Source organism: Salvelinus alpinus, chromosome 5, assembly GCF_045679555.1.
Source record: "Salvelinus alpinus chromosome 5, SLU_Salpinus.1, whole genome shotgun sequence".
In the NCBI taxonomy this organism is placed as follows: Eukaryota; Metazoa; Chordata; class Actinopteri; order Salmoniformes; family Salmonidae; genus Salvelinus; species Salvelinus alpinus.
In genome coordinates, this window is record NC_092090.1 from 30,608,236 (window position 1) to 30,621,974 (window position 13,739).

A 13,739-nucleotide genomic window follows, 5' to 3' on the forward strand; every position below is an offset into this window, starting at 1 on the left:
CGAAAACATAACATTTATTCTTTCAGTGAAATACGGAACCGTTCCGTATTTTATCGAACGGGTGGCAACCCTAAATCTAAATATTACTGTTACATTGCACAACCTTCAATGTTATGTCATAATTATGTAAAACTGGCAAATTAATTACGGCCTAAACTGCTGCATATAGCCTGACTCTGCTTGCACTGAATGCAAAAGAAGTGACACAATTTCCCTAGTTAATATTGCCTGCTAACATTAATTTATTTTAACTACATATGCAGGTTTAAAAAAATATACTTGTGTATTGATTTTAAGAAGGTTAGACTGTAAACTCTCCTTCCAGACTCAAATTAAGCATCTCCAACCCAAAATTAAATCTAGAATCGGCTTCCTATTTCGCAACAAAGCCTCCTTCACTCATGCTGCCAAACATACCCTCGTAAAACTGACTATCCTACCGATCCTTGACTTCGGCGATGTAATTTACAAAATAGCCTCCAACACTCTTCTCAGCAAATTGGATGAAGTCTATCACAGTGCCATCCGTTTTGTCACCAAAGCCCCATATACTACCCACCACTGCGACCTGTATGCTCTCGTTGGCTGGCCCTCGCTACATATTCGTCACCAAACCCACTGGCTTCAGGTCATCTATAAGTCTTTGCTAGGTAAAGCCCTGCCTTATCTCAGCTCACTGGTCACCATAGCAACACCCACATGTAGCATGTGCTCCAGCAGGTATATTTCACTGGTCACCCCCAAAGCCAATACCTCCTTTGGCCGCCTTTCCTTCCAGTTCTCTACTGCCAATGACTGGAACGAATTGCAAAAATCACTGAAGCTGGAGACTTATATCTACCTCTCTAACTTTAAGCATCAGCTGTCAGAGCAGCTAAACGATCACTGTACCTGTACACAGCCCATCTGTGAATAGCACACCCAACTACCTCATCCCCATATTGTTATTTGTTTATTTAATTTTTTGCTCTTTTGCACCCCAGTATCTCTACTTGCACATCATCATCTGCACATCTATCACTCCAGTGTTAATGCTAAATTGAAATTATTTCGGCCTATTTATTGCATTACCTCCCTAATCTTACTACATTTGCACACACTGTACATAGATTTTTCTATTGTGTTATTGACTGTACGTTTGTTTATCCCATGTGTAACTGTGTTGTTGTTTTTGTCACACTGCTTTGCTTTATCTTGGCCTGTCACGCCCTGACCTTAGTTATCTTTGTTTTCTTTATTATTTTGGTTAGGTCAGGGTGTGACGAGGGTGGCATGTGTGTTTTAGTCTTGTCTAGGGGTTTTATATATCTATGGGGTTTTGGTATTGTATAGGGTTTATGTATGTCTAGGTGTGTGTAGTTAGTCTAGGCATATGTAGGTCTATGGTGGCCTGGATTGGTTCCCAATCAGAGGCAGCTGTTGATCGTTGTCTCTGATTGGGGATCCTATTTAGGTTGCCATTTTCCAGTTTAGTTTGTGGGTTATTGTCTATGTTGATGTTGCATGTCTGCACGCCGTGTTTATAGCGTTCACGGTCGTTTGTTATTTTGTATTGTTTGTTAGTGTTCTTCGTGTTCAGTCGTCTTCTATTAAAATATGTATTCACATCACGCTGCGCTTTGGTCTCCTCACTACAACGAACGTGACATGGCCAGGTCGCAGTTGTAAATGAGAACTTGTTCTCAACTGGCCTACCTGGTTAAATAAAGGTGAAATAAAAATGTATTTAAAAAAAATCTTGTGACAGACTGACGTAGCTGGCCAGCGCACGCAAAAATTGATTCTGGGTACCGGGATTATTCAAACTAACTCACTTTTATAAACGTATATAAAACTTCTAAACTCCTGCATAGGTAGTATCACAATGACCCCCCTAAAAAAAAGTTATAGATATTAACTAGGCCTAATGAAAGTCTTCGACCCACATAGTGAGAGACCAGAGATGGAAAGAGACCATGGCCAACTGCAGGTCTGATCCAACTGACAGGCCCTGTTGGCTCCCCCTCAAAGTGAAAGTATCATCATTAAGCATCATCGGGACCTCCATAACGCAGACGTGCAACCCACATAATAACACAGGCCCATCCCCCACCCGCGCCCTGTCCACCCAGCACTCACAGCACTGTGTTCTCAGCGTAATTACCAGCTTTTGCTGAATAAAGCATATTCTACTGAGTTTCTCCTTTGTGATAGCCAAGCTGGGTTGGGAAATGTCATGTAATTAGCACGTTTTGTCATTTAAGACATCTTGCAAATCTAAATGCTGCTACAAGTGGGTGGCTGTGGACAAACCCATAGACATGCAGAGAGGAGTACAGGTGAACAATCATTAACACAGACAGACAGGAAGGGAGCAGGTTTTCTCACCATGTGAATGTCGCTGGTGGTGACAGAGTTGGCCAGGTCTGTGACGGAGGAGTTCCCGAGGCGGCCTGCCTCATCTGGGGTCTGGCTCCCAGGTTTACCCAGGCTCCTGCTGGGGGGGGGGGGGGACAGAGACACAGTCAGGACGGACACTGAGAGAGAGGCCAACGGAGCATTAGGAGAATCCTGCTTCTGAAGACAAAGAGCCAGCCTCAGGTCTGTGCTGCAACCTGCAGCTCATCAAATGGCTTCCCACCACAGGTGAGGCTGCAAGGTCTTGTGTCAGGGCTGAACTATCCAGAGTCCAGATCTGAATGTGACTGATAATGTCCCCAGACTTGGGAGTAACACGGGAATGTTAGTGACTTACACTCACACACACACCTTCACACACATGCATGCACACTGAGTTCCAAACCTTAGTCACTACAATCATGTAGCAGTGTGATACTTGCGAAACAGCCACAAAAATCACACAATTAATGAACGAAAGCGTAAAAGAGGGAGGACAGGGTGTGGGAGGACTGGGTGTTGGAGACAAAGTGTTCCTAGACAATATGTTGTAACAGTCTGGTGAGCAGAAGACATGCTGAGCTATAGCAGGTGACACAAGTCAAGACACATAGACAGACAACACTAATTACAGGTTAGACACTGGAAAATGACACGAGGAAGAAAGAGGAAAAACAGAGTGCAAGTGCACTGTAGAAATGGAGGGAGAGGAAGTGGGATTAGGAATGGGTGCTGTGGGAAAGATGAGTGCAGAAGAAGAAGTAGATTTGAAGATTTATCTCTGCAGAGAAAGGGGGGATTTGTCTTTGTTAAGACTATGAGGATTAACAGAATGAACAAAGTGAGGTTACTGACTCAAATGAACGTGAGACAGAGACAGACACCACAGCATAGTTCAGTTGAAGCTGGAAGAGAAATAGAGGAGATAGGAGAGCATAAGAGGCCTGGAAACAAAAAAAACAAGACTTACTTTTCGTAAGAGAGCACAATAAGGACTAAAGAATAGAGACGAGAAACGGACTTGACATGGGCATGCAAAATAAGAGGACGAGTCAGAGAGGGAGGGAGATGGCTGGAGGCAGTACATCAGAAAGGCTGACAGGAAAAAGAAGTAGGCGAGCGAGAGAAAAAGAGAAAAGGAGGGATAAGATGTGATGTGGGAGGGTATAAACATAACACACACACAACATGTTAACCGCCAAATAGATACAAGGAACTAATCGTTTGGCTGAGTGAGGTTAATCCCAATCTAGAGTGATGTTAGAGGATGCATGTGGGCATGTTAGCCATATGGGTTATCAAGGAGGAGGGAGGATGGTAATTGTGGTTCCTGAAGTATCAGTAATTATGTGGTTGAGGCTACAGATGTCTGTGTTCCTGGTCGTTTGAGGGGTCAGTTACTGTTGTAGGACCGCAGCCATGTCTCTGTCTGGTCGGGCTCTCTCTGTGTGAAGGGTCAGTCCACAAATGCAAATCCAGTATCTGTGGTTGGGTTGGGCTGCCTAACACAAGAGAGAGACTGTAACTCTAGTGCACTGTGTCCTTCCATGAACACTGGCTGGCTGGCTGGATTTCACTTATGTATATACAGTACAACAGAGGCATGCAGAGTTTCACTGTGCCATTATACTACAGTTTAGCACAGCGCAAGCAACGACATGCACATACAAAACAATCGCTCAGCTAGTTTTTGCTGCCTGCATCTGAGAACCTAGGGAGGACTACGCCCCATATCATGTCTGTCTGTATGTCTGTCTGTCTGTCCAGTGATCCATTTGTTTGCTCTATAAGGCACTAAATGGATGTTAGACAGGAAGGAGAATAACTAAAGGAATGGGGGTAAGTGGTGTAGGTAGAGTTGCAAAATTCTGGTAACTTTTCCAAAATTCTCAGGTTTTCTAGAAAACCTCTTCGCTGTTGGAAGATTCCTGCAATAAAGAGGGAATAAGCAGGAAATCTGGTATCCTTTAACCAGGATATCTGGAACATTTTGGAATTCTGGAAAAGTTAACAGAATTTTGCAACTCTACCTACACCACTTACCCCCATTCCTTTAGTCATTCCTTTAGAGCAAACAAATGGATCCCTGAACCCTAGGTGTAGGTGATCAGTGAAGTTGAATGAGCAACAAATAAATAAGAGCGTTTATCCACTTGGCGAGGATAAGACTGAGTTATCCAGATCAGACAGACAAAGAGACGAGACAGACACGGGTTGACACCCAGTCACAGACAGGGACACAGGCAGATAATGGAGCACGTATAGAGTAAGGAGTGGGGCATCAGACAGAGAAAGACACATACAATGAATGTAGACAGACATACAGACAGACAGGTAAGTGTAAGCAAAACAAGTAATGTGGATGAGCCTGGTTCCAGGGGGATCTCTTGATTGTCATAGCTGTGATTGGAGGGGAAAGCTGTTAGGAGGATTCACACCGTAGACTGCAGGGGAGGGGGTTGAATGAGGGAGACATAAGATGATGGAAGGGGGAGAGGTCAAAGTGCCAAACATCGCAACAACTGATACACCTTGCTTCGTCTTCCGTTTATCTTATCTTTACTGAATCACGTCAATTTTCTCATATCCAACATCTCCTGCTGTCCTTCCTCTTTACGCCCTCAGTCCTAATCTATCTTTTCCATTTATCTTTCCTTCCTTAGTCTATGATCTCCCTGTATGCTGATTCATTAAAAGTTGGATCTAACCCAAAGCCTGCTGTCGATGTCTAGAGACTCGTGTCCCACCCACAGGGAATGACTGTCTCAGTCTGATTCAATCAACTTCCTTCCATCAAAACATATGACTACGAATAGGCTAACAGGAGGGACTCCATACAAAGCACTCTAACTACATAGAGTTAGGTAAGGTCATCTTCTCTCTTCTTCCATATGTTACTGTTAATGCTAACTGATGAGGCTAACGTGGGGCTAACGTGATGCTAACATGTGGCATGGTTGTGTGAGGGCACCGTGAGGGTCATGTCAGTCAGCTTGTAGTGGCATGCAGCTGCCAGAGGTGGCTGATGGAGCCTGGATCAAACCCTGCTGCTTCCCTTCCCAGATCACCAGCTAAAGAATATGGGCTGCTCTGTTGGCATGGCAACGGCTGGAGAGACAGCAAGCACCTGGGATGGAGGGAGTGAAAGGAGGGTAGGCGTGCGGCGTGGGGGCTTGGCAGGGGGTCACAGAGGGCAGCAAAAAGGCAGCCACATTAACAGCAAGACACAACGGGATTGGAGGACATATGACAGGTGCAGGTGAGTGCCTCCCGGAAAACACACATACTCACACACGCACACGCACACACACACACACTAGCGGGGGCATGTGGAGGCAGGCGAGGCCTCTACTTCTCACCATGACCTGTGATAATATCCTTATGGATTGTTACCTGTGCCCAGAGCCTGAGACCAAAGGGAAAAGGGAAAAGGTGGGGACACTCCGCTGCAAGGCTGGAGAGAGCACAAGAAGAAAACGCCCTCCTGCCCACCCGCTCCCAGTACCCTCCCCTACCCACCTCCCCATGACACCATCCCCATTATTCACTTAAAGACCAATACAAGAGACAAAGTCACACACAAAGAGACAGACAGACAGGCACATACACACAGCCCTGGATCCACTGCCCTACACTAAAACCTGAGTCAGCATAGCATAATACCCTAGTGTCAATAGAGAATAGTGTAATAGTAACCAAATAGTATTAGTACCCAAATAGTATTAGTACCCTAGTATCATACTGTAGTTAGGTGTGAAGGTCACAGACACTCCCTTGAGTGTAATCACTTCTGAAGGTCAAAGATCCTTTGAAATAAACAGACAGACCCTCACTGCTCTGAAGTGAGACCAACTAGTAGGCCAGTGATGTAGTGCTGCCGGAGAGCTAAGGAGCTCCCTCACTTTTTACATTTGAGAATACACGACTCCATTAACTCTATCTAACTCTATCTAACTCCATTAATATTTGTGGGGAAAAAATCTGAAGATGAATCAATGTCCCGCAAGATCACATAATAATTCATTTGTATTTTACATAATAAAACCAAATATAATAGCATAGCATAGTAAGCCTATAACCATACTGTGACACCAAAAACCCTTCCTCATTTCTAATGACATTTTAGGATGGTTAGCTGAAGTTGAATAGTCACAGCACGCGCCACTAAGTAGGTTATACTGTATGCTTTGATTGAAACAAAATACAAGAAAGGCTAATAATTTGTTAAAATCATCTGCTCTAATTATCTCACAAAACAGTCATTGAAGAAGCTCTACATGCATATTCCCATGAAACTGATTGAGATCAAATGATCTGCATGAAGACGCAGTGTCACGACTTCCGCCGAGGTCGGTCCCTCTCCTTGTTCGGGCAGCGTTCGATGTCACCGGTCTTCTAGCCATCGCCGATCCACCTTTCATTTTCCATTTGTTTTGTCTTGTTTTCCCGCACACCTGGTTTGCATTCCCTCATTACTCGTCGTGCATATAACCCTCTGTTTCCCCCCATGTCAGTGTGTGTAATTGTTATATGTAAATGTACAGTGGGGAGAACAAGTATTTGATACACTGCCGATTTTGCAGGTTTTCCTACTTACAAAGCATGTAGAGGTCTGTAATTTTTATCATAGGTACACTTCAACTGTGAGAGACGGAATCTAAAACAAAAATCCAGAAAATCACATTGTATGATTTTTAAGTAATTAATTTGCATTTTATTGCATGACATAAGTATTTGATCACCTACCAACCAGTAAGAATTCCGGCTCTCACAGACCTGTTAGTTTTTCTTTAAGAAGCCCTCCTGTTCTCCACTAATTACCTGTATTAACTGCACCTGTTTGAACTCGTTACCTGTATAAAAGACACCTGTCCACACACTCAATCAAACAGACTCCAACCTCTCCACAATGGCCAAGACCAGAGAGCTGTGTAAGGACATCAGGGATAAAATTGTAGACCTGCACAAGGCTGGGATGGGCTACAGGACAATAGGCAAGCAGCTTAGTGAGAAGGCAACAACTGTTGGCCCAATTATTAGAAAATGGAAGAAGTTCAAGATGACGGTCAATCACCCTCAGTCTGGGGCTCCATGCAAGATCTCACCTCGTGGGGGCATCAATGATCATGAGGAAGGTGAGGGATCAGCCCAGAACTACACTGCAGGACCTGGTCAATGACCTGAAGAGAACTGGGACCACAGTCTCAAAGAAAACCATTAGTAACACACTACACCGTCATGGATTAAAATCCTGCAGCGCACGCAAGGTCCCCCTGCTCAAGCCAGCGCATGTCCAGGCCCGTCAGAAGTTTGCCAATGAACATCTGGATGATCCAGAGGAGGAATGGGAGAAGGTCATGTGGTCTGATGAGACAAAAATAGAGCTTTTTGGTCTAAACTCCACTCGCCGTGTTTGGAGGAAGAAGAAGGATGAGTACAACCCCAAGAACACCATCCCAACCGTGAAGCATGGAGGTGGAAACATCATTCTTTGGGTATGCTTTTCTGCAAAGGGGACAGGACGACTGCACCGTATTGAGGGGAGGATGGATGGGGCCATGTATCGCGAGATCTTGGCCAACAACCTCCTTCCCTCAGTAAGAGCATTGAAGATGGGTCGTGGCTGGGTCTTCCAGCATGACAACGACCCAAAACACACAGCCAGGGCTACTAAGGAGTGGCTCCGTAAGAAGCATCTCAAGGTCCTGCAGTGGCCTAGCCAGTCTCCAGACCTGAACCCAATAGAAAATCTTTGGAGGGAGCTGAAAGTCCGTATTGCCCAGCGACAGCCCCGAAACCTGAAGGATCTGGAGAAGGTCTGTATGGAGGAGTGGGCCAAAATCCCTGCTGGAGTGTGTGCAAACCTGGTCAAGAACTACAGGAAACGTAGGATCTCTGTAATTGCAAACAAAGGTTTCTGTACCAAATATTAAGTTCTGCTTTTCTGATGTATCAAATACTTATGTCATGCAATAAAATGCAAATTAATTACTTAAAAATCATACAATGTGATTTTCTGGATTTTTGTTTTAGATTCCGTCTCTCATAGTTGAAGTGTACCTATGATAAAAATTACAGACCTCTACATGCTTTGTAAGTAGGAAAACCTGCAAAATCGGCAGTGTATCAAATACTTGTTCTCCCCACTGTATGTGTACTCCAGGGCTGGTTTGCCTGTGTGTGTTTAGTTTTCTATGTACCGTGTTCTGTTCGCCTCAATAAAGGGCTCCGTTTGCTACCCATTTCTGCTCTCCTGAGCCTGAATTCCCTGCAGCCAGTTACGCACTCCTTTACAGAATTCCACACCCAATTATGGAGTCAGCAGGAACAGGTGCCCCTGGTGGCGGAGTCGAGGAGCGCATCCAGAAGCACGCGGCGATGCTTCATCATCTCGGCATCACCATGGATCGCGTCATCCAGACGATGGACCGCTGGGAGAGACAGAGAGTCCCTCCAGCGCCCCCACCAGCACAACAGGGGTCTCCACTACTCACCCCCTCCGCACCCGGTTCCAGTGGGATTTGTCTCGCACTTCCCAGGGAATACGATGGGACGGCCGCACGCTGCCAGGGTTTCCTGCTGCAGCTGGATTTATACCTGGCGATCGTTCACCCGGCTCCCTCGGGCCGTGAGAGGGTGTCCGCCCTCTTCTCGTGTCTCTCGGGGAAAGCTCTGGAGTGTGCCAACGCTGTGTGGGGAGAAGGAAATGCGGCGCTGGACCACTTCGAGAATTTGTGAACGTCTCTTCCACCTGAGGCAGGGGAAGAGGAGCGCCCAGGAGTTTGCGGCGCGGGATGGAACGTCAGGGCCTTGATCAACCACTATCGCTGCAGTTTGCGCAAGTACGTCTGTCGAGACTTGGCCTGCAGGGACACCACCCTCACCTTTGACCAGCTGGTAGACCTGTCCATTCGGCTGGATAACCTGCTGGCTACCCACGGACGTCCAGATCGGGATCTGTCGGTTCCATCCCCCAGCACCACCGCTCCGATACCCATGGAGCTGGGAGGTGCTGCGCTCAGAGAGACCGGAGGAGGTTCCTTCACGGGCACCATCTGTGGCCGCAGAGGTCACACTGCCGGTTGGTGTCGGGTGGTTTCTCTGGGGGTCGAGGCAGCAGGCAGGGCACTCTTGCGACACCCCAGGTGAGCCGGCACCATTCTCACCCAGAGCTCTCTGTTGCACACCTGTTTTTGCATGTTACTTTTCCTGAGTTTTTCCCGCATTCCCAGCATAAGGCGCTCGTCGATTCAGGCACGGCTGGGAATTTCATAGACAGATCATTCGCCCATAGTTTAGGGATCCCCATTGTTCCAGTGGCTATGCCCTTCCCAGTTCACGCCTTAGACAGTCGACCAATAGGGTTAGGGTTAATTAGGGAGGCCACCGCTCTCCTGGGCATGGTGACGCAGGGGGGTCACAAGGAGAGAATCAGTCTCTTCCTCATTGACTCTCCTCTGTTTCTCGTGGTGCTAGGCCTACCCTGGTTAGCTTGTCATGACCCCACTGTTTCATGGCAAGGGAGGGCTCTCACAGGGTGGTCGCGAGAGTGCTCGGGGAGGTGTTTAGGGGTTTCCGTTGGTGCTACCACGGTGGAAAGTGCAGACCAGGTCTCCACCGTGCGCATTCCCCCCGAATATTCTGATTTGAGTCTTGCCGACTCAATTACCACCCCATCGTCGGGGGGATTGTTCGATAAACCTCCAGGTAGACGCCGCACTTCCTAGGAGTCACGTGTATCCTGTCACAGGCGGAGACGGCGGCTATGGAGACATATGTCGCCGAATCTCTGCGTCAGGGGTACATTCGGTCCTCCACTTCACCCGCCTCCTCGAGTTTCTTTTTTGTGAAGAAGAAGGGAGGTCTGCGCCCGTGTATTGACTATCGAGCCCTAAACCAGATCACTGTGAAGTAGTTACCTGCTACCTCTCATAGCCACAGCAATTGAGTCAATGCACGCGGCGCGCTTCATCACGAAACTAGATCTCACGAGCGCTTACAACCTTCTGCGTATCCGGGAGGGAGACGAGTGGAAGACAGCGTTCAGTACCACGTCAGGGCATTATGAGTACCTCGTCATGCCGTACGGGTTGATGAATGCTCCATCAGTCTTCCAAGCCTTTGTGGACGAGATTTTCAGGGACCTGCACGGGCAGGGTGTAGTGGTGTATCGATGACATTCTGATATACTCCACTGCACGCGCCGAGCATGTGTCCTTGGTGCGTAAGGTGCTTGGTGACTGTTGGAGCATGACCTGTATGTCAAGGCTGAGAAATGCCTGTTCTTCCAGGAGTCCGTCTCCTTCCAAGGTACCGCATTTCCACCTCAGGGGTGGAGATGGAGAGTGACCGCATTTCAGCCGTGCGTAATTGGCCGACTCCCACCACGGTAAAGGAGGTGAAGCGGTTTCTAGGGTTTGCCAATTACTATCGGAGGTTTATCCAGGGTTTAGGTCAGGTAGCGGCTCCCATTACCTCACTGCTAAAGGGGGGTCCGGTTCGGTTGCAGTGGTCGGCTGAGGCGGATAGGGCTTTTGGTCTCCTAAGGGCTCTGTTTACCTCGGCGCCCGTGCTGGCCCATCCGGATCCCTCTTTGGAGTTCACGGTGGAGGTGGACGCGTCTGAGGCTGGGATAGGAGCCGTGCTCTCTCAGCGCTCCGGCACGCCACCGAAGCTCCGCCCCCGTGCCTTCTTCTCGAAGAAGCTCATCCCGGCGGAGCGAAACTATGATGTGGGGGACCGGGAACTGTTGGCTGTCGTCAAGGCGTTGAAGACGTGGAGACATTGGCTTGAGGGGGCTAAACACCCTTTTCTCATCTGGACTGACCACCGCAACCTGGAGTACATCCGGGCAGCGAGGAGACTGAATCCTTGCCATGCAAGGTGTGCCATGTTTTTCACCCGTTTTGTTTTCACCCTTTCTTACAGACCAGGTTCCCAAAATGTGAAGGCAGACGCACTGTCCCGGCTGTATGACACAGAGGAGCGGCCCATGGATCCGACCTCCATACTCCCGGCCTCCTGCCTGGTGGCGCCGGTAGTATGGTAGCTGGACGCAGACATTGAGCAGGCGTTACGTGCAAAGCCAGCTCCCCTCCAGTGTTCCGCTGGGCGTCTGTACGTTCCGTCTGCTGTCCGTGACCGGCTGATCTATTGGGCTCACACGTCACCCTCCTCTGGTCATCCAGGGATCGGTCGGACAGTACACTGTTTGAGTGGGAAGTACTGGTGGTCCACCTTGGCTAAGGACGTGACGGTTTATGTTTCCTCCTGCTTGGTGTGCGCCCAGTGTAAGGCTCCTAGGCACCTGCCCAGAGGTAAGCTACACCCCTTACCCGTTCCACAACGGCCTTGGTCGCACCTGTCGATTGATTTTCTTACCGATCTCCCCCCTCACAGGGTAACAACCACGATCCTGGTCGTTGTGGACCGTTTCTCTAAGTCCTGCCGTCTCCTCCCTCTGCCCGGTCTCCCTACGGCCCTACAGACTGCGGAGGCCTCGTTTACGCACGTCTTCCGGCACTACGGGGTGCCTGAGGATATAGTGTCTGATCGAGGTCCGCAGTTCACTTCGAGGGTCTGGAGGGCGTTCACGGAACGTCTGGGGGTCTCGATCAGCCTTACGGGGTTTCACCCCGAGAGTAATGGGCAGGTGGAGAGAGTGAACCAGGATGTAGGTAGGTTTCTGCAGTCTTATTGCCAGGACCGGCCGGGGGAGTGGGCGGCGTTCGTGCCCTGGGCCGAGATGGTTCAGAACTCGCTCCGCCACTCCTCCACTAACCTCTCCCCCGTCCAGTGCCTACTGGAGTACCAGCCGGTTCTGACGCCTTGGCATCAGAGTCAGACCGAGGCTCCTGCGGTGGACGACTGGTTCAGGCGCGCGGAGGAGACATGGGACGCCGCCCATGTTCACCTCCAGCGGGCCGTGCTGCGCCAGAAAACTAGCACAGATTGTCACCGCAGTGAGGCCCCGGTGTTCGCACCGGGGGACCGGGTCTGGCTCTCGACCCGAAACCTGCCCCTCCGCCTGCCCTGCCGGAAGCTGGGCCCGCGGTTTGTGAGGCCATTTAAAGTCCTGAGGAGACTGAACGAGGTTAGTTACAGGTTACAGCTTCCCCCCGATTACTGTTTTAACCCCTCGTTCCATGTGTCTCTCTTCAGGCCGGTGGTGGCTGGCCCGCTCCAGGAGTCTGAGGTGCGGGAGGTTCCTCCGCCCCCTCTGGACATCGAGGGGGCCCCGGCGTACTCCGTTCGCTCCATACTGGATTCGAGCCTTCAGTACCTCGTGGAGTGGGAGGGGTACAGTCTGGAGGAGAGGTGCTGGGTCCTGGTGGAGGACGTGTTGGACCCTTCAATGCTGCGGGAGTTCCACCGTCTCTGGCCGGATCGCCCTGCGCCTCGCCCTCCGGGTCGTCCCCGAAGCTGGTGTCGGCGCGCTGCTGGAGCCGCGCGTCAAGGAGCGGGTACTGTCACGACTTCCGCCGAGGTCGGTCCCTCTCCTTGTTCGGGCGGCGTTCGGCGGTCGATGTCACCGGTCTTTTAGCCATCGCCGATCCACCTTTCATTTTCCATTTGTTTTGTCTTGTTTTTTCCGCACACCTGGTTTGCATTCCCTCATTACTCATCGTGCATATAACCCTCTGTTTCCCCCCATGTCTGTGTGTGGAATTGTTATATGTAAATGTATGTGTACTCCAGGCTGGTTTGCGCCGGGTTATTGTAACCCGTGTGTGTTTAGTTTTCTATGTACCGTGTTCTGTTCGCCTCAATAAAGGGCTCCGTTTGCTACCCATTTCTGCTCTCCTGCGCCTGACTTCCCTGCAGCCAGTTTCACCAGTAAAACGTGAACAATTATTATTAACGATTGACAGTGATGATGGCCTATTTTGAAATTACATATGCCTAACTTGGTGATCACTCTGCATTTTTGGGTAAGTAAACATTTTACTGTTAGTCTACGCCTATTGTATACAAAGCATGTGACGAATAAACATATAAACTATACCATTTTCTTGAGACAATATGTGTGGGCATAGGGCAGACGTTGCAGTTGGAAGATGCATTTTATGCATATTCTATAATAATATTCAATAGGCTATATCTGTTGGTACAAACTTTGACTGAGAAGTTATGACATCATTTTTAACAGATTGTTGCACTCACACACCTAAACAACAGCACTACACCACTATAGTAGGCTAATATTGAGGGAGGTTATGTGTGTAGTGGACCGCTATAAACATCATAGGAGAGCTCTGATGGGCTCTGAGTACTGATGGGAAGCCAGCTAAATATGAGCTAATGTACAGTAATGACTAGTCCATTGATATGAGCTACTGTAAAGTAAAGACTAGTCCATTGCT

The 13,739-nt window shown here is 48.8% G+C and overlaps 1 protein-coding gene across 6 annotated transcripts in view; it reads right to left on the minus strand.

Moving 5' to 3' along the window:
• The window catches only part of LOC139575026 (synaptotagmin-7-like), a 117,090-nt gene that overhangs the window by 11,025 nt on the left and 92,326 nt on the right, over nucleotides 1–13,739 (minus strand). For all 6 annotated transcript variants that reach the window (XR_011674867.1, XR_011674868.1, XM_071399939.1 and 3 more), the window contains one exon: nucleotides 2,368–2,476. Coding sequence is in view for 4 of the 6 variants with exons in the window: in XM_071399939.1 (XP_071256040.1) it covers nucleotides 2,368–2,476 (109 nt within the window). In the remaining 2 variants the exon portion in view is untranslated. The remainder of the gene's footprint in view (nucleotides 1–2,367; nucleotides 2,477–13,739) is intronic.